The sequence below is a fragment of the Echiichthys vipera genome (assembly GCF_963691815.1).
Source record: "Echiichthys vipera genome assembly, chromosome: 4".
Lineage (NCBI taxonomy): Eukaryota > Metazoa > Chordata > Actinopteri > Perciformes > Trachinidae > Echiichthys > Echiichthys vipera.
The window spans coordinates 15,696,842-15,716,636 of record NC_139829.1 but is presented as its reverse complement, the minus strand read 5'-3'; the positions used below and the strand labels follow the sequence as shown (position 1 = coordinate 15,716,636).

The 19,795-nt window shown below is 40.6% G+C and overlaps 1 protein-coding gene across 2 annotated transcripts in view; it reads right to left on the bottom strand.

Annotated features, from left to right (window-relative positions):
* The window catches only part of efna5b (ephrin-A5b), a 93,622-nt gene that overhangs the window by 6,278 nt on the left and 67,549 nt on the right, over window positions 1-19,795 (bottom strand). For both annotated transcript variants that reach the window (XM_083912899.1, XM_083912900.1), the window contains exon 2: window positions 13,205-13,497. In XM_083912899.1, the coding sequence (XP_083769025.1) occupies window positions 13,205-13,497 (293 nt within the window). The remainder of the gene's footprint in view (window positions 1-13,204; window positions 13,498-19,795) is intronic.

The following is a 19,795-nucleotide window of genomic DNA, read 5'->3' as shown; positions in this document are numbered from 1 at the left end:
TATAAAACATTTATAATAATGAATATATTTTCTTCCCTTTAAGACAACTGCTAAAAGTGAGGTAGTTTATTCAGAAAAATACACTTTAAGATGGTTAATGGTGACTCTTAAGTGGATTTTGTAGGGTTAGTCATGGTTCTTGTAAAAGTATAGCCAAAAAGTATTTACAGATGTGCTAGGTAAATGTCTCTAGGGAAAGTTGAGTGCTTTGCTCAAAGTTAAATTGTAGCATTTTAGAATTACAACTGGCAGCGGCTTAATAAGGATCAAGGAATTTGCATCCTTTAAAAACATTAAAAACTGAAAGATATGTTGCACTAATAATACTTTATATGTATTACTGTATTTTTACGGTATATGTACCTCAACACTCTTCAAGGGAGACAAAATTCGCACAGCAAGGATGTATGTTCTGCATGTGCGGATGGTTTGCGGTTGCTGTCAGGAAATGGATCGCTTCCTGTCAAGCCCATGGGGTGTGAATCTCTGAGCGTTAGCTATCATAGAGGTTGTATCCCAATACCTAAAAATATCTCATATGGTGTGTGTGTGTGTGTGTGTGTGTGTGTGTGTGTGTGTGTGTGTGTGTGTGTGTGTGTGTGTGTGTGTGTGTGTGTGTGTGTGTGTGTGTGTGTGTGTGTGTGTGTGTGTGTGTGTGTGTGTGTGTGTGTGTGTGTGTGTGTGTGTGTGTGTGCGTGTGCGCGCGTGGGTGCGTGTGTGACCACTAATGGCATTGTGGTTAGGCACCAGGTGCTGTCTCCTGTAGACGAGGATAGGGGTCAAACACATGTCAGTTGGAGCATGGTGGGTGTGTAATGCGTACATCCATTATGGCAGGGGAAAGTACAGAAGCTTAAAAATATATGCCGTTGTCTTCTCATGTCAGGACCTCATATCTAATTGAGAATATTGTGTGATTTTTCCCACCATTGTGATATTAATGCTATATACTGTAAACTAGTTTTCATGTCTACCGTATTGCCTCCTAAGATGTCTTTGGGGCATCATTTATGTCCTCTGTTGATCATTCCCCAGCTGATGTAATGAAGCCAAGCATTTCCAAAGGCTATCATTTGAGATCTGTCAACTCCTCTCTAGTGAACCTTTACCTAACCCCTCCTTCCCTTCCCTCTCTCCCAGCTGTGTCACCCTCTCTTCACGTCTGTCAGCGTGGCCATATCCATTCATCAAAGCTCAACTGACTCACCTTTATCATATTCTACAGCGCACACACACAGACACACACAGACACACACACACACACACACACACACACACACACACACACACACACACACACACACACACACACACACACACACACACACACACACACACACACACACACACACACACACACACACACACACACACACACACACACACACACAAACTAATGAGTGCCAATATGCATGCATACACATTTTAATATATTTCTGGAAGTGTTTCTCTGTGTCCTCTTAAATAACAGTATTTACAATTCTCTGATTTCTCCCTGTCTGTACAATGTTTTGCCTTCAAAAATGTCCCTGTACATATTGCTGCAATTAATGTCCCAGCATCCGTTTTATTTTGAGGCAGTGGAAAAGTTGTAGTGAGCTGTCTCTGTAGCCAAGGGATATGTTCATAAAGAGAATTTTTGACTAATAACCATGCAAAAAGGGTCAGAAGAGATTGAAATCTATTGCTTTCTTGCACGCTCTCTACTCCCGATCAACTCCCGTTTTACCCTGAGCTCAAGATTGCCAGTTTTTCATCAAATGTTTAAATCATATTTTCAATCCTTTTAACTTTGCGAAGTCTTTCCTACGGCTCATCAAGTTCTCTCTCTCTCTCTCTCCCTCTTGAACACCCATTACCATTTTAATGTTGTCGCTTCATCAGCTGTTTGTAAGTCATGTGTTAGTGTGCAAGAGAGGTGACTTGAGATCAGGTGCCCTTTTTGACAGCTCAGTTCATATTCAGCAGATGCAGGGTGAGAGGAAAGTGGATGGAGGAGAAAGAGGGGGCCTTATTATTTTGGTGTGGAAGCAGCCGATGACACGCTAATGAACCTTGACCACAGACGCTCACCCACTCAGTCGTATACACCAGTACCCACACAATTTATGTCACTCTTCTTATTGCTCTGCTTCTCTTTTCCACCACTACTTAAGGCACCCATATTCAATATGTGCACATATATATGGCCAAGCACACACACACCCCTTCTCCAGATGTCTTATCTTCATCATGGCTGTGGGCAGAGCTGAGTCACAGCCATCGACACCAGCCACTTAGCAAAGGCAGCTGATCATGAGAGATGTATGGCCCTGATGAAAAATGAAAAAAGCATGTGGGAGTCTCTGTCATGATGACAGTTAGTGAAGCTGTTGTGATGTTTAAAGATTTGGCCGTAACACGCTATCCTTCATGAGGAGAATCGTGGACATAAGGTGCAAAAGTGAACAGATATCCTGATTGGACAGGCAACAAAGTAGCTTTCACCAACTACATGTTGCACACTGGGATACATTATATGTATTTATTATTATAAAATGTATATGTCTATGTTTCCTTGAGCAGTTTGCAGCGAGTATGACGCTAAAACCTCTTTTGTCAATGCTTTTTATAAATACAGTAAAGGACAATGATGCTAATGTGAGTAAAGCCAACTAAATTAGCTCAGCTGAGCTTGGATGTTTCAACTGGGTTGGCATACTGGAGATGACTGAGGCATTTTGCTGCATATTCTTGACTACAAAGGAAAGACTAAGCTTTGGCTCTACATAACTTTCTTGGTAGCAGCTCTTCATATTTGTGTATTTAATGAGAATTCCTCCACCCGGGGCCCAAACCGTCCGCGCCAGTGTGTGTTTATTTTGGATTAACATGCTGCTGAGGGCCAGCTTATTGTACTTGTAGGCTGTTACATCAACACCTGCTATTCTGGTTCCCATCAGACCAGCAGCCTCAACCATCAATCCATCCAGCCTGAGCAAGTGGCTGCTTTGAAGGACAGAGGCCCTGAAAAGATGTCCCACAGACGGGAGGGGGATGATGGCGGCGGGCGAGGTCGGGTTACTCCTCCAAGCCTTGTCCCCTGGCTAGTAATGGCTGGTCCCCTCAGTACACTGCATTATGCATCAGCATTAAGGCAAATGGAATGAAGCAGAATCCAATTACTGAAGAACAAACAGGTGGGCTCAGTGCGGCTTAGGCACAGTATTGTTTCAATCACAGCCCAAGCCAAGCTTTATTGCAACTGTAATGTTATCTGGAAAACACATTTCCGTTGCCTTTCAATGAAAGATTCAAGAGCACGTTCCAGACATGAGGACATCAAACCATGTGTCTGTAGGGATGGGAAGCTAAAATCAAAGTTTATGCTGGCTAAATACAGCAGATAATATCATGGGAGAATATTGATTTCTTATCCATCATTTAGGAGGTGTAATGACTCAGCTGTAAAATGATACTGCAGGATGAGTCAATCAAACTGCTAGAATAGCTTTTTCGAAATAAAGGAATAGTTCAAATATTTTGAAGTTAGGTTGCACTGTATGAGGTATCTAAAGGCAGTGTTTACATATAGTATATATAAAGAGAAGCAGAAAGGAGTACCAGCATGGAAGCTAAGGGGCAGCACCTAAATTTAGCCACCTATAATTTTTTTTTATCTTGAACAGAGTTGCTGATCTACCACTGCCTTGGATTCACGAAAGTCACACAATAACATAAAACAGCCTCAGTTTCCCATCAGAAAGGGCTGTCTGACCGCAAGATAAAGCTGTAGAATAGTATAACAGATGAAAATATTTTAAATATAGTATACACTTAAACCAAACTAAACCAGATTGTATATAAGGGGGAGATTTTTTGGGTGGCTGAAATACATTTATACTGCTCATGCTGCCACTGTCCACAGGAGTACATTTCTTAGCTTCTGTGTCAAAACGCCATCTATTGTACACGGAATATGGATAAGTACCTCATACAACTCCACTTATATCCAAACTAAAATATCATAATTATCCCTTTGAACCGTGTGGGGTCTTCTCATCATCAGGGAACCGTTGCCAAGATGCATATACAGTATATGGCACTATTAACACAACTACAAGGCTTAATGCAATATTGCAGATTAGCAATCCATGTGGCATGAATACTTTAAAATTATTTGTAGAGTGAAGGTTTCAAGTTCCCTTTTTTGACAACTATGGTTATGATGTTTGTAGTGGTACTATGACATCCGTAAATAGTCCATTGAGACTACTTGTCCCAAATGTCCACAAATGTAAGCATAGGTGACAACGAACTGGTAACATTTGATATAAATCGGTATTCTTCAGCAAAGAAGCAAAGCCTTGCACAGATGTATGTCATCATGTGGACATATAACATTAATAGCATCAAGTTAGCATGCCTATAGTCTGCGTCAGGTCTCCAGCTGGCTTTAATAATGGTGCTCTAATCCTTTGATCCCTGCTTATTTGTTAGTATGGGGCGGGTTAAACAGAATGCCCTCTAATGTTGTGTCCAGCACTGAGCATTCCTAGCGAGCTAATTCTGCCAGCTCTATGAAAAAAAGGCTGCCGGCCTTGTCTTTGATTCACTGAGATTACTCATGTGGTTTACACCATGCAAAGCCGTCAGAGTCTAGATCCAGGAGTCCAGGAGTCTGAGTTTACATAAACCGGGAGACACACTCCGGGAGTGAGAGACACACATGGACGAAAATACACACAGTGTTACTTTCTAAAACATTTGTGCCATCTTCTATCCACATCTCCATCTAGCTAATTAGACAGTTTGCGGCCAGAATACATTTTGTCTATTTCGTGTACAGAAATCACTGCTGGGATTCATTAACGTTTGTCCTTCGGTTTCAGGGTGTGGAATCAGTCAAAAGAGGACAATGAAACACGTGGAAGAAAACCTTGAATTTAAGAGACAAGAGGGAGTTTAAGACAGAAAGCGAGAGAGAGAATAGTCCCCTTCAATCGGTAATATCGACTGCTACACTGTCCAAAATCTCTTTAATGCCTACAAAAGCACACGCATACAGTACAAATGAAATTAAATGTTTTGCAGACATTAAAATTACTGAAAGTCCTTTACAGGAAGTCATTCCCATATGCAACCAGTTACAAATCAGCATACTTTTCTAACAAGACATTTTATACAGAGGGAAACCATAGAATTAAAATCGTAATATTACAAACCAGCAAACATAAACTGTGTATGTGTTTTTGCCCACACACAAAATGAGCGCATGTATGGAGATTGAAGAGACTATCCACCGAAGAGACCCATTAACCAGATGCTACTACAGCGAACACACAATAGGAGGGAATAAGGGAGCAGGGAGGAGCCGTCAAAGAGGGATTTGGATTCAGGCAGCCTGGGGAACATAAACTCTCCCCCCTGGTGATAGTTGGCCTTTTGCTCTTTCTTGCATCTTTCAACCTCCGCCAAAAGTGAACCAAAGTCATTCCTCATGCCGCTTGCTCCGAGGTGACGAGGTCACAAGCAGTGAGGAAACGACTGAGAGAAACAAGGGAAGAGGGGGAGAGAGCAGTCGGTCGAGAGGGTAAAGTGAGTTAAGATCAATGTCTAATTTGTACTGTTTTCATCGCAGTATTGTATATCAATGCAAGAGTGTGAGGTTACAATCATTTCCCTTTGCTATTATGTCAATCTACATCAAGCATCATCATTTTAGGAAAGAACACAATGATAACCTAACAAGTTCCTCTATCTTCTTAAAAAGTGACTGAAAGTCTAAAAACCCTGGAATTTCATTAGTTTATTCATGTGTTCACACTCAAATAACAATAGATTAGACAAAACTTGGTTATGATTTATTAATCTGGGGGTGGGGGGTACTGTGCCACACAATAATAAATCACTATACATAATAATGTTTCATTAATGCACGTAGTTCATCCCATAGAATCATAACATTATTGTTATGACCTGAGTATCCATCCACCAGATAAATAAGAAAGAATGTGTGGATGTGTACACAAATGTCTGTATTGTTATAAAGGAAGAATAATGAACAATAACCAATTAAACATGATGAGCAATGAACTTGGTTAATTATATGTGTTAATGGTTTAATGGCCAAGGATAAAATGTCCTTATCTTTGTGATAGTGAATCACAATCAGCTCCTGAACATGGCTGTTAGAAGCATGGATCATATTAGGCTGAGAAGAACCTTGTGCCCCCTGAATCACAGTTTTCGCACGCCTTATTTTTCTTTTGATCTCTTGGCTTTTCACAGCCTTTCTGTTTCTTGGCAGACAAAGTGATGACTACTTTATAGGCGGTCAAAGTCAAAGTAACTTGATTAGAGACTTTTCTCTCTCGCCTTGCTTTCTCTGGGCTGTCAACAAGTGCATGGTGACTTAGCTCATGCTCTATTATTAGCAAAGTCTGGCCATTGGGCTAGATCACTGGTTGACTGTTTTCAGTTTAGTCTGGATAGGGGAACTTGAAACTTTAACAAGTTTGTCATGACCAGACCTTTAACAGTTTATTCTTTTGTTATTGGATTTGTTATTTTCTAATACGTTGATGTGCATTTTTAGATAGGTGAAATATTTAAGACATGTCAAAATAAAGTGTCTTAGTAAGGTATAAGGCCACCACAAGCTGCCAGAATAGCTTTAATGCAGCTCTACATGTTTTGTGAATTCTACTCGAGGGATGGAATTACATTCTTTCAAATGATATAACCTAAATTTGTGTTTTGATGGTATAGTGGGGAGTGCTGTTGAACATTAAAAATCTCTCAGTTGCGGTGAAATCTTGCGACTGTTAAGGCCATTGCATATGATTCCTATGATTTTCACACACCAACAAACCATAATTGACCCTCTTGTGCCTTTCATGGAAGCACATGCACTTGTTACGCTTTATTCAGGGTTTTCCTTTAATCAGTCACCAGCCTATACTGTAAAAGCCCAGTATGAGTGTGTCTGTTACACGAGATCTGAAGGGCCAGAAACTGGTGCAAAAGAGACACGGGTTATTTTAGTAGTACTGTCCTAAAATACAAAAAAAAAGCGATGGAATAAAAGGAGGGAGAAATTATGTAGTAACCAGGGAGGCAGAGGCGGTGGAATGTCTATCCATCTATCAGGATTATAATAATGCATTCCAGACAGCGTGTGGCTTTTATGTATGTCTGTTCAAGCATGTGTATGCATATTGTACATGAATGCATGAGTTTCTTGTGAGTGTGCCTGTGTTTTTCTATCACATTACTCCATGTTGTCGGATCATTTCTGAATCCCGATGACAGACTAGATTTTTCATGGAAAAATGAATGGATGAAGGACTGAGTTATGACAGTGTCCATATACCCTGCACCACAAATAGAACAGCACCGGCTCATCATTATTAGCAGACCTCTCCTAGCTCTAACAAAGCACAGACTGTATACATCATCCCCTGCCACCATTTTATTTGTCCATTAATGCCATTTTCCTGATGCTGCCTGCTTTACAATCTCTACACATTTCTGCTCTAGAGAGCGATCTGAAGGAGCATGTTGCATCACAGGATTTATGATCAATCAGACAGCAGCTATTGTCCATGTCTTGGATAATCTGTTTGAGCTTTGTGTGTGCATGTAGCAGTCTAGTAAAGTTGAAAAAATACCTTTTTACATAGTGGCCTGTTGGCATCTGCAGAGTGATTGAAGCCTCATAAAATGTTTTTCATTTTGTAATATAACATGCGTAGAATCATTGCACACCCTTTGGGTTTTGTTGGCCATTTAACAAGTTTTCATTTGATATAAGTCACAGACTCTTCTAAAATCTCTGTAATATTGTTCGTTATCAGTGTCATACTCAGAAATATCTATACAATGACTCCATCCACTCAAAAGTGTTATTTATTGCATTTTCCTTTAGAAGCAGTGTTTTCATTGAGAAGCAGCGTAAGACCATGAAGGTGAACAAGTCAAACGGCAAGAAAATGCCATTTTAGGGAAGAGTTATGTCTATCCTTTCTGTCGACAATCTGCCACTGCATGATCACACCAAGTGGTTTACTATTTGCCACACATCTTACACGCCTAAAAACACCATAACTCGGTTTGCTCATCTCTTGGAGGGAGCTGACACTGTTATTGGATTGTTGCCCTTTTCAGATTAAAATCACTCAAATACGAGATTGTGGATTGTGTCCATATTAGACAACTGCGCTTGCATCAGCATTCTGCAAGATGGGTTTCACTTAAATCATGAATGTACTGTGAACTCTGACCTGAGAATTGCTCCAACTGTCCGCTTATCCCTTCTGTCTGTCACGGAAGCAGAGCTCTAACTACCTGCTTCTACAGTAATACTGCATTTTGCTGAATTGCTTTACAGCCAGCATTACATTACTCTCTGTATCTCCCTGAGTCTGCTTCATTTTACATTTATAATATATTCTCATGTTAATTATTTCACTCTGTCCTGTCTTGCATTGGACTGCGGAGAGAAAACACAGCTGGGTGTGTTGTCTCCACAAAGATCCGGCTCCTGACTGACTCCAGCTTTCGTCTTGTCTTCAATTACCTGCCAGAGAGGAGAGGCTGACACAAAAATGAAGAATTATGACCTCCATTTGAGTAAATTCCCTCCATCCTGCTAGCGTTGATTAAGCTGTTTCTGTTGTTGAAGCAGATGACAGCAGAACCCTGTCTCCTCTCTCTAATTTTATCAGAGATGCAACAAATCAACCCTCGACCCGCATCGAACTCGTAGGGCGAAAACACCATTAACGGGCATTTTCTCCGCAGGAATATGATTTGACAGCTTAATTTTCATCTACAAACAAAAAAGCTAATCAATCACATCACTGAGAGTAGCTTTTCCATCCCCTTTTCCCTCAGGTCATTTGGCTACAGTAAGTTATTAGAAATGAGGAAAAGATTAATATTATGATACTGTGCACTGTTTTTATATACGGTCTCTCCTGTGCTGTGTGTAGTTAGACATTACATTACTGAATACTTGAGTGAAAACAGTGAAATATTGATTGTGAATAAATATTCTATCTTCAAGAATGTACAAGTAAAGCAGTGCTATAAAACAAAAAAACAAAAACGAAAAAAACCCTAAATGATGTACTGTTATGTTTCATGTGCATGAGCCCATTTGCAGGTTAGCTATTGCCAACATCTGCCTCAAGTGCTCATGGATAGTGGCCTCTGCCTCTGGACACACTGACATTGCTGTTTAGTGCAGATGTGCAGTAAAGACAGCTTCAGTGGGTTATGATGCATACGATTTTCTAGCTATGCTAACAGCTAAACAGGCTACAAGTCTTACCACTGCTGAACTGCAGTTATCCTTCTCCTTATACAGTAGAAATGTCTTTGCTATGTTGAAGCTAGTTGTAGGCACTGTTTGTGGTGTAATATCCACACTGGTTGATATTAGAATTTGAGATATTCTTTCAATAAAAATAATTAATAAATAATAACTAAATATTTAAAAATGAAAGTCACGGATTGCTGTTTGGGATTCATCATTTTGACTTTGCCTTGGGTACTTAACATTTCTATGCACTGTAGGAGATGATAAGATAAATATTTAAGGCCATAAAGGACATTTGACCCGCTTTGTAGGCCCTTAAGAGTATTAAAACTAAAATATTCTCATTTCAATTAATTCACAAGTTATATCTTCTCTTCTACAAGCCTCACTGCACTGCACATGTGCAAGTGCAGGGCTTAGTTCAAGTGATGACAGGACAATTTCAAGTAGGAGACATAATGTTGACTGATCACAGCCGCCTGTGGTCACAATCATGTGAAAACTGACAAATCTCAATACTGATTAGTGTCCCTAAAAACATACAGACTGACTGAAGGTTGTTGAAAGTACAACTCACCTGCCCAACACTATCTTTACTACAGAAGTAACGTGTATGCAATCCTTTCAGGCTTAGTTTTCCTTGGCACAGACATTGTTTTCTGTCTTCGGTCAATCTGAATATATTTAAGCTCCGTCCGTAACACTGAAAACTGCCTCAAGTCGGATGACATGTTGCTCTGTTATTTTACGCAATTATGTAAGCAATGCTACTAAAAGTTTTGTTAACACATCAGTCAAAAGAACTTAGTAAGCAAAGAGAGAGGATCACATAAGGAATATTTTCACAATGGAATGGAATTTAGGCTTGCCGAGGTAGTTGGTATTACCTGTTTAATCTTTAAACCTTCCCATCTGGAGGCAACATTTGTCTAGTGTGGCCATGATTAGTGCAGGTGTCGCCACAACCAGCATGCGATGCTGCTGCAGCTGGCTCCAAAGGTAAGCTTGACCAGAGAGTCCAAAGATCAAAGTAAACACTCCACAGATATTGAGAGTCATTGGCAAATATTTTTCTTGTAAAAGTATCCAGTTTAAAACAGTAACACTAGTTTATTAATCAGTCGGAACATTTCCTCACTGTTGCATCCCTAACAGAGTTATTGCAAGAGTGCAGGAATACCAACAAAACACAATTGACCAGCAGCTGGACCCTTTACTGGTGTTAACAAACTGTATGTAAGCATACAGTACACTTGGGAAATAACATGTAAATGACCAAAAGTTGGTGAAGTCGATGACAAACAGACTTGCTCCTGGTGTACTGTGGCATTCCGTTTTGCTCTTTTAAAAAGATGAGGGGATAAAAGATTAAAGATAATCAAGTTTGAACCAGTGTTTGTAATTTAGTTTCTTGCCATCTTCACTCCTGAATATTTATAATGATAGTATGTTAAGCCAAAATGCAATTCCTGAAAAGAGCACAGTAATTAGGTTATACTCCTTTGAAAAATTCCCGGTTGTGAGTGATTTTGAAGCGTGTTTACTCCCAGTTAGAAAGTTGCATTCATCACTGAATTCTTAAGATTAAAGAGAATAAAAATGATGTAACCCAATGCAACCAGAAATGATTTGTATGCTTCTAATGCTAGGGTATGAAGAAGATTCTCTCCTGGTGATGAAGATCATGGCAGCAAAAGAAACAGATGTTGGCGATAAATTGGCAGGTGTACTAATGTCTTCTCTGCTACTTATGAACTTTGAGGCCAGACACAATGGCAGTTGGAATCACATGTCAGATGACTTCATGGTAGATGACTTTAATATCCGCCACAGTAGCCAGAGAAGCTATGTGCTAGAATCATTCAATGGCCAATGAAGCCGCGGGCCACTAAACCAATATGGCGTGCTACAGTCAGAATGGATGTGTTCCATGGAAGCCCTGTCGGTCGCAGTGTAATTTAATCCAGCCCCTAGGACAAGCATCTTTCAACAGAAATGGAAAAAAATATATGTAAGAAATTGAGACTTGGGGGGAGTGGATGAATTGCATAACCCTTCGCTAACCCCCATCTACGCTCCTAACTTAGGAGACTTCCATTTTTCCCTCGTCTCATTTAGTATGACTGTCATTGCAAATTGACTATAAAAGCAAAGGAAAATCTGGTTACTTTTTAACAGACAAATTGCCAAACACCTGGTTGTTGAAAGGCCTCTGGAAAGGATCTCAGGCTATTTGTTTTATGGACAGGCTTAAGAGAGAAAACACCTATTCACCACGGAAACAACGGTAAACATTAGGGAGGCACGCCTTTTTTTTTTCACTAAAGTCTTTAACTTTTACGGAGCAGGGAGAGAGCGGAACTCATGAAATGAATAAGGGACACAAGCCTTGGCTGGCTGTCAGGTTAACTGCTTCATAAAAAGGTGCCAATTTGGAAAACAGATCTCAGTGTGTAGAGCTCGGCTGAGCTACGCTCCCGAATCTTTCAACGCTGTCTCTGATAGAAAAAGAAAACACAAAGACACAGGAGTTTGACAGCCACCTAGAGCTGCATTAACACCACAGGCCAAATTTTACAGATACTCGGATAAAAGTATAGCATAACTAGCAGCATTTACTGTAGCAGAGAGTGTTAACTGTCTAAACTGACACCCCCTTGCTGAGAAGGAATTTATACAGTTTTTCTCCATTTAAACTTTTCCTTCAGCAGCTGAAGCAACAATGTATTATACTGCATGATAATGCACTAATTCCACTAATATGAGAACATACCAGCATATCCCTGTGACAAATGTGTTTTGAGCGAGTGGCGGTGACTGCGCCCATTGACAGTAACTCCTCCATATAGTCTGAGTTGGGAGGACAAACTCAACTCAATTTCACTCTATCCCCTTGCTTTGATAAAACCTAATTTCCCAGGGGCTTCAACTTCAGATGAATTCCTTTAGGCTAAGTTTCTATGTCAAGAAGCAGACAAGTTAACATCTAACGTAAGCTGAATAAGAGTATAACATAATGCAGCGAGGAGGGCACCCCTTTTTGAGGGATACAGCATTGTGTAGCAGGGGAAGTGAGGTATAACTTTCAAACTGTCTCAATTTATCTCCCCTGTGAATTCCATGGCCATTTTAGGGAAGAGTTATCCACGAGCGATGAGAGCAGCATGAAAAGCTTGGCTGAAAGCACAGTATGAAAGCTTCTACGAGGATCACTGTAATGCCACACTCAAAGCTCTGTGGTGAAGTTGTAAAAACATAGGTTAGAAATAGTGTGTGTCTCTATCTCTCTTTCTATGGTGTATTAAAAGAAGAAACATTGGGTCACAAAAAGGCCATTTAGGTTCGCAATTCATGTTAAGTTTGGTGAATTGGCCTGATATTTTTCTATGAATGCATGTGGAGTTATTATTTTTTTTAAGTATATAGTATTCTTAAAGATAAGAAAATAATATTGAAGTTAACATTATCAGTGGGGCTCGGTATCACTTTGAAGATGATGATACCATTACCCTTACATTTGCAATAACAATACATTACTTATTTGGTGCTTTCAAACGTTTTAGTGGCATCTGGGCATGATGAACTGCCAACTCTGTCACTGCACCCAAGACTGTATGGGCTGTAGCTGCTGCAGTAGTGGACCGATCACACGCAAGATGAAGAATGCTTCCGGTGATTGGCTGCATGCATGCTGTTTCAATACTACTTGGTACTGGTTATTTCAGTCGATACACCCAGCCATAAATATCAGTATCACTGCAGCTCCATGTTGTTACTAGTGTTGCTGCACTTTGTTGTATCTACAGGGGATGAGGAGGCACCTCACCTCCCCTTACTGTAACATGTATGTATGTATGTATGTATGTATGTATGTACAAAACAGTCATGGTGGTGACTCACAGATGTAGTAGTATTCTCTGCCCGGTCTGAACTCGAAGCCTAAGGAGAAGGGAGTGAAGAGCTGGAACTTCTCTGAGAACTTGAGCGGTCCATTCGGGGAGTGCGGCCTGTTACACTCCCAGCGTTTGAAGCCCTTGGCGGTGTGGTCGCATGTGCTGTAGCCGTCGTAGTTAACCATGTAGAGGACGTAGCGCTCTGTCCGCTCTTCAGGCACCGTGTCTTCATAGTGAGGACAGTAGACATCCAGGTAGTCGTTTATGCACACGTCGATGTGGTAGTCTCCACGATGGAACCTAGTTGGAGAAAAGAAGAGAAGAGAAGGAGAGAGAGGAAATGGTTAACTTTTTGGTATTACATGAAATATATTGTTATTTTGATAGATCTTATCATCTTGATGTATCAATGTTGCACAATTATCACAGGAAAAAACACTGTTGGAATTGCACATATGCAGATAATGCAGGTTGGATCTCTCTGCACTCTTTCAATGCTGTGGACATTTACGAGCACTAGTTTTGTCATGTTATGGCTTCAATAATTCTGTGGGTGGGCGTTTTACCTATAAATGTATTATTGCAACAGATATCTAGTTGCACAAATACACACATCTGCCTTTCCAATGATAGCACACTCAACTATCCAAGTCTGAGTAAATGTGCTTGCAAGAAAAAAGTTTTAGGTCTCATGAGGGAAAAAAAGGCACATTTTCTTGAGGGTTTTTTTCAACAACATACAGGCAGACAACCAAAAGGATCACGGAGATATAGGATGGCCCAGACAGTAAATGTCATGATGGGAAAAATACAGAGCCTGGCTGTCTCCGAGGGCTGTGCGGTGAGGCATCTTTACAACTGCAATGATCTAGAACAGGCCACACAGGGTCAGAGGGCTTCAATACGTACAGGCAGATTCATCAAAAGGCCACATACTGTCGCAAGCTTGCATCCCCACACACACACACACACACACACACACACACACACACACACACACACACACACACACACACACACACACACACACACACACACACACACACACACACACACACACACACACACACACACACACACACACACACACACACACACACACAATTTCCTCACTGCTGCCCACAAAATAGGTCTCTCACCTGAGCAATTTTCCAAAGCTACCAAAATTAGAGAGTTATTCCTGTGTTGCAAGTTTCTGGCGGGGTCTTGGATGGTATGACCCTAACCTTGGGGTCACAGGGGGTCTTACAAAGAAAACACTGAACACCTGTAAACTTGCTAGGGATGCCCTCAAACTAGCACACACGCTCAAAGCACTCGATGTGCACCACAAAGTTGCTCAAATATACACACACACACACAGCTGGTGTCACCGACTCATTTCACCCAGAAGACAGGTGGTGTTAGTTTATAATTGCAACACACTCTTTAGTGATGTAAGAGCACAACCTGACAAGAGTTTTGACAAAACTTTTAATTGAAAACTGCCACTGCTGTCTATAAGAAGGGTGCTTAAAGCACAAGGATGCACAAGGGGCAGAGCGTATAACAGGCTAAAATAATTTTATCCTGAAGACTCTGGAGCCTCAGGATTAACATACTGAAGCAGTACACCCTCAGAACGAGTGACCTCTTTCTCTCACCCCACAGTCCTGTGTGTTTGTGTAGTCTGCCCTATTTCCACATCTCCATGGTGGAGGAGGTTGTCTCAGGTCCCATCTTTTTGGGCAACATTTGTTAACAATCTATCTTTAATTTTGTAATCCTGATTGTCCATACTGTAATTACACTATGTTAGTGTATTATATTGCATGGCTGTTTGTCGTGGAAGAGGGATGGTGTCTTCCATATTTCCCCCTGTTATAGGGGGTGTTACATATTGTACAGATTGTAAAGCCTCTTGATGGAAATTCTAGATTTTTGATAGTGGGCTCTATACTTAAAATTGTCTTGACTGGACTTTTCTGTTGCTCTCATGTACAAAAGCAGCACTATGTTGTAAAGATTTTGTATAGAAATCACAAAATCAGCAAGTGAGACAATTCTTGTAGTTGGTAATAATAATAAGCATAATAATAATAATAAATGCTTTATTTTTGGATAGGGACAGTGCACATAAATGAACATCGACATTTAAACATCCCTGCAAACATGCCGGATTATAGCAAAGCTGTTAATTTGCATCCATAGTCCCTAATAAATGGAAAGAAAAAATGCAAATAAATCTATAAAATTACCAGTGGCATTTTTAGATGCTGATGAAAATACTGTGCTGCACAATGGTATAAAATGTCTTTAGTCTTATTTACCCTCCTTTTCTCTGTCAATCTCTTTGCACCCACTTAATGGCCCTTTCTATTCAAAACAACAGCTACTGCTCATTATCTGAATGTGATGTTTGAGTTCGGATTGCAAAGAATGGATTTTCTAAGATCTAATCACTGTATACATGTATATGTTGAAAACATGTATCTTGCTTGGCTGTGTTTACGTCTATCTGCAGTTCTAGAAACAAAAGTATACAGAATTAAAATCATAATGCAAACCAGACCACTTGTTTGAGGATCAAATAGCAATTTGAGCAAATTCTGCTTCCAGTGCCTCTACTGTGCACAAAATTCATGTTATTATTTGGAATGATTAATGTAACAATCAAGCGACAAATCGAACCAAAGCCATTTCTCATTAATGTGATCATGTGTATCTGCTGGTTCTGCTCTCTGTATTTATTTATGTGCTTGTGTGTGTGTATGTGAGCATGAGCTAGCATGAAATGTTTCTTTTCTGTGTTTACCCATGCAGGGTAAATACCAATGTGAGGGTGTTTACAACCAAGGCATGGAATAGCTCATCTGTAACATCTCATTTAAAACATGTCTGTGGAGGTCCACGAAGAGCCATCTCCCTCACTGCTTTAAAATGTCACTGACTTAATGGTCACATCCTCCCAATTCACTCGCCCACTGCATGTGTGTATGTGTACTGTGCGTGTGTGAGAGAGAGAAAGAGAGAGAAAAAAAAATAAAAGAATAGTGTGTGTGTGTGTGTGTGTGTGTGTGTGTGTGTGTGTGTGTGTGTGTGTTTCAGCTGCCCTTCTCTCTCTGCCTCAGCAGTCAGAATAGTGGCTTGTGGCCCTGACTGCAAATGAAGCAGAGGATGTTTGGGTGAGTGAGCACATAAAAGGGACAGGACAGGCATTTGTAACATGTAACAAACTCATTCACACACCCACATATATGCAACAAACACGCAACCAGCACACACCCCCACATGCATGCATACACGCACGCACATACACATACACACATTAGGTTTGTGTTATCAGTTCAGTGAGCTCCCTGGCACATTGGCAAAGGAACAGCAGTGAGACAGCCAGAAGCTGCTAATGGCACAGAGTGAGAAAGAGAGTGAGGGTGAGAAACAGACGGCGTGGAAGAGAGAAAAAACCTGGTTCCAAAAAAAGGTGAGGGAATACAAAAAAAGAGGTAGCAAGACTAAATAATGCAGATAGTATTTCCAGGCTCCCAGTGGATCCAAGTATTTGCAGGAGTAATTCAACCATGTATTTATCATTAAAGGAGATTCTACTGAAACTGTATGTGTGTGACATAACTTTGTTTGCAGCCAAAGTCTAGTCAGTGCTGTATTATCACCAAGATGAATCCAAGAGAAAGTCTTGCATTTTGCAGAAAGCTGTGTTCATTGTCCTTATAAAAACCCTGTTATCAAGGGACTAATGTGGGAGTTTTAGATGCCGCTGGTGTCTTGTATATAGCGATGGCAGCTTTAATCGTCTGTCTCTGTTCTATAAACAGTCCCCGCCTCATCAGAAAGGGTAAACCGTTTTTCACCATGAAATGGACATGTGTTATTCAAATATACATCAGCCCTTGTATAGGACACAGGAGCAGCAAGAGGTTTCACCAATGGAATGTAAATCAAGGCTGTGCTCTGTGAGAATACCAGAGTGAAATATTAGCGGGGGAAAAGATGGGGTCAATAGAAGAGAGTAATTGCAAAATAACTAATCCAGTGGGCACAAAAGAAAATGTAAATTAAAGCTGTTTGTGTCAGCTATATAGTGTCGGGAGTGTGCTTCCAGAATAATTAGTAATTTGCTCAGTGTTTAATGCTAAGCAAATAAAACATTCGTCCATTTGAAAAGGGTTAGTTATATGTTGATCAACCCTTATACTGCCTTTAAATGTGAAATAATTATTACATGTTTGTTGTTTGCTATTGAGCTTTGACACAATGAGTCCTGCACCTGTTACTCTGTAACTGTTATTAATCATTATTATTAAATGTAAGGATTCAACGTTAAAGCCAGAGGAAAATTCATTTTGCGATGGCATATGAAAGGCAGACACATGAATAAATTGAAAACATGCTAATCTAGTGTATCAATATGCAATTTATTAATTACTTAATGGATCAATTTAATAGATATTTATTTATTTTAAGTTATTTATTTATTTAACTATTAAATGTTATAATTAAACACTAAAAAGTTGAATCAATTTGGTGGGACACTCCAGAATCCATACAGTTATGGTTTACATGTTTATTTATATCAGTGTTCCTCAGCAGAGAGATAAAAGCTGCTCACATAAGAAATTAGCCAGATGGAGTTGACGCTGAGTTGTCCTCGCTCCTCCACCAATACCACACACATGCGTCACTCCACCCAACCACCACAATCCTTCTGTATTTTGACACACTGATGGTAACATCATGAGCGGCAATCTTTTCCATTTGTGAGTGTTGTGAGTAAAGAGTAGCAGCTGAGAGTGGCTGCCGAGGCCCCCTAGCAGTAAAATAGGTAATTAAGGAGCAATGTTGGATGGTCGGCTAATCGTCAAATGGTGATAATTACGTGTCTTTGTTATGCCACAGCTGTCCCAGCGAGCTGTAGGTCACAACACAAAGCCAGCGAAATCAGCTGGACACAGAGGGTGAGTTCATGTCTGTGTATGTGAGTGTTAGTCAGTGAGCGAGTGAGTGAGAGAGAGGGAGATAATCTTTATTACCAGCTGATTACATTTTCACACCACCTCCTAAGGCCCTCAGGGCTGAAACTGAAGGGCCAAGAATTGTCAGCACAAACACGCACACTCACAGCGATACATAGAGACACTCGCACACGCAAACACAGAGTTACAAATGGAGAGAGTGAGTTCGGGAGTGAATGCCGGGTAAGGTGGCACACCACTGCAGTCGCTGATTGGCTCATTTCCATTTCAATTACACAGCCCAGTGACATCGCTGTGCACTCACACACACTCACAGAGAGACAAACACACATGCAAAACTACACTTACACGCACAGGCTCTGCGCGCACGCACACACTGTATCCAATGAACTCCCATCAGCCACCTCTCTGTGCACCGGTGGCTGCAGACAGAAAGCAAGAAGGACATGGAGAGATAGCTAACCTGAGTGAAGGAGAAAGACTGAGAAAAGAGGGTGAGCAAGAGCTCAGTGGCAGGTAGAGGCAGAGAGCAATCCGAGTCATCTAACCAGTTGAATAAGTGAGATAGAAAGAGGAACTTTACAATGTGCTGCTGTAGCAGGTCGCTGGTCTAAATACCGCCGCTCAAAGATGCAACCCAGGAGAGTTAAAGAACAGCTCCTAACAAATCATATCAGAGATTTATAACAGCCCTGTATGAAATGTTTTTCTACTCTAGTATGGGAAAAAGATACACTAGAAAATGATCACTCTTAAATGCTTGTCTTCTGTCTCCTATGTTGTTTAGACATAAAGGGCAAGAGAGTATGAAATCTTAGCAACGCCAGACAAGCCAATATGCACTTATCAAGGCTAAACCCTAGGCACAGCACACACTGAGAGAGGTAGATTGTCATTACAGAACTGTAATGACAACTTCAAGGATGGACAATTGATGTGTTCACATTGAAAAAATACGATAAAGATAGTGAGCTTTTTATGTAAAAACAAATGACTGAAACAAAAGCTTCAGAGACTCACTGACAGGAACTGTCAGGTCTGAAGCACTGACACTGCTGACAGCTGCATGTATTACAAAGTCAAAACCTCTTCTACCTGAGTATAAAAAAATCATCATTGTTTGTCTCTACCTCTTTTTCCCCTCTGTTCCCTCTGTATTTTCTCGCTCCCACCGCTTCTCTTTCCTGATTTTCTCACTCGGCCCAGTCCGTCGCACGACCCCAAATCAGATCTATTTACATTATTTCACCTCTCACTGTTGAAATTCATACATCTGATATATTTTCAATTCAATATCCTCAGGCAATGTTCCGTTGCCTGATAAATCAAATCACAGTAAACTAGAAATGCACTGGGACCTTAAAAGGCAAAACTGTGATATCCTCTTGAGTGTGTATGCTTATGCGGATGTGTGCATGTGTGTGTATGTGTGCATGTTCCTCAAGTGAAAGATCATTTGTTGATTTTGGTCCGGAGGGAAAATATGTTTAGCCAAGAGGAGATGAACTCTGACTGAACCCCGGCTAAAGTACACATGTAAAGGCCTATTCAGGACCTTTCAACACTTACTACACAAACGCACATCGCAAACACTTCTCGATTTAGTTGGTGCAGTTGTCTAATTG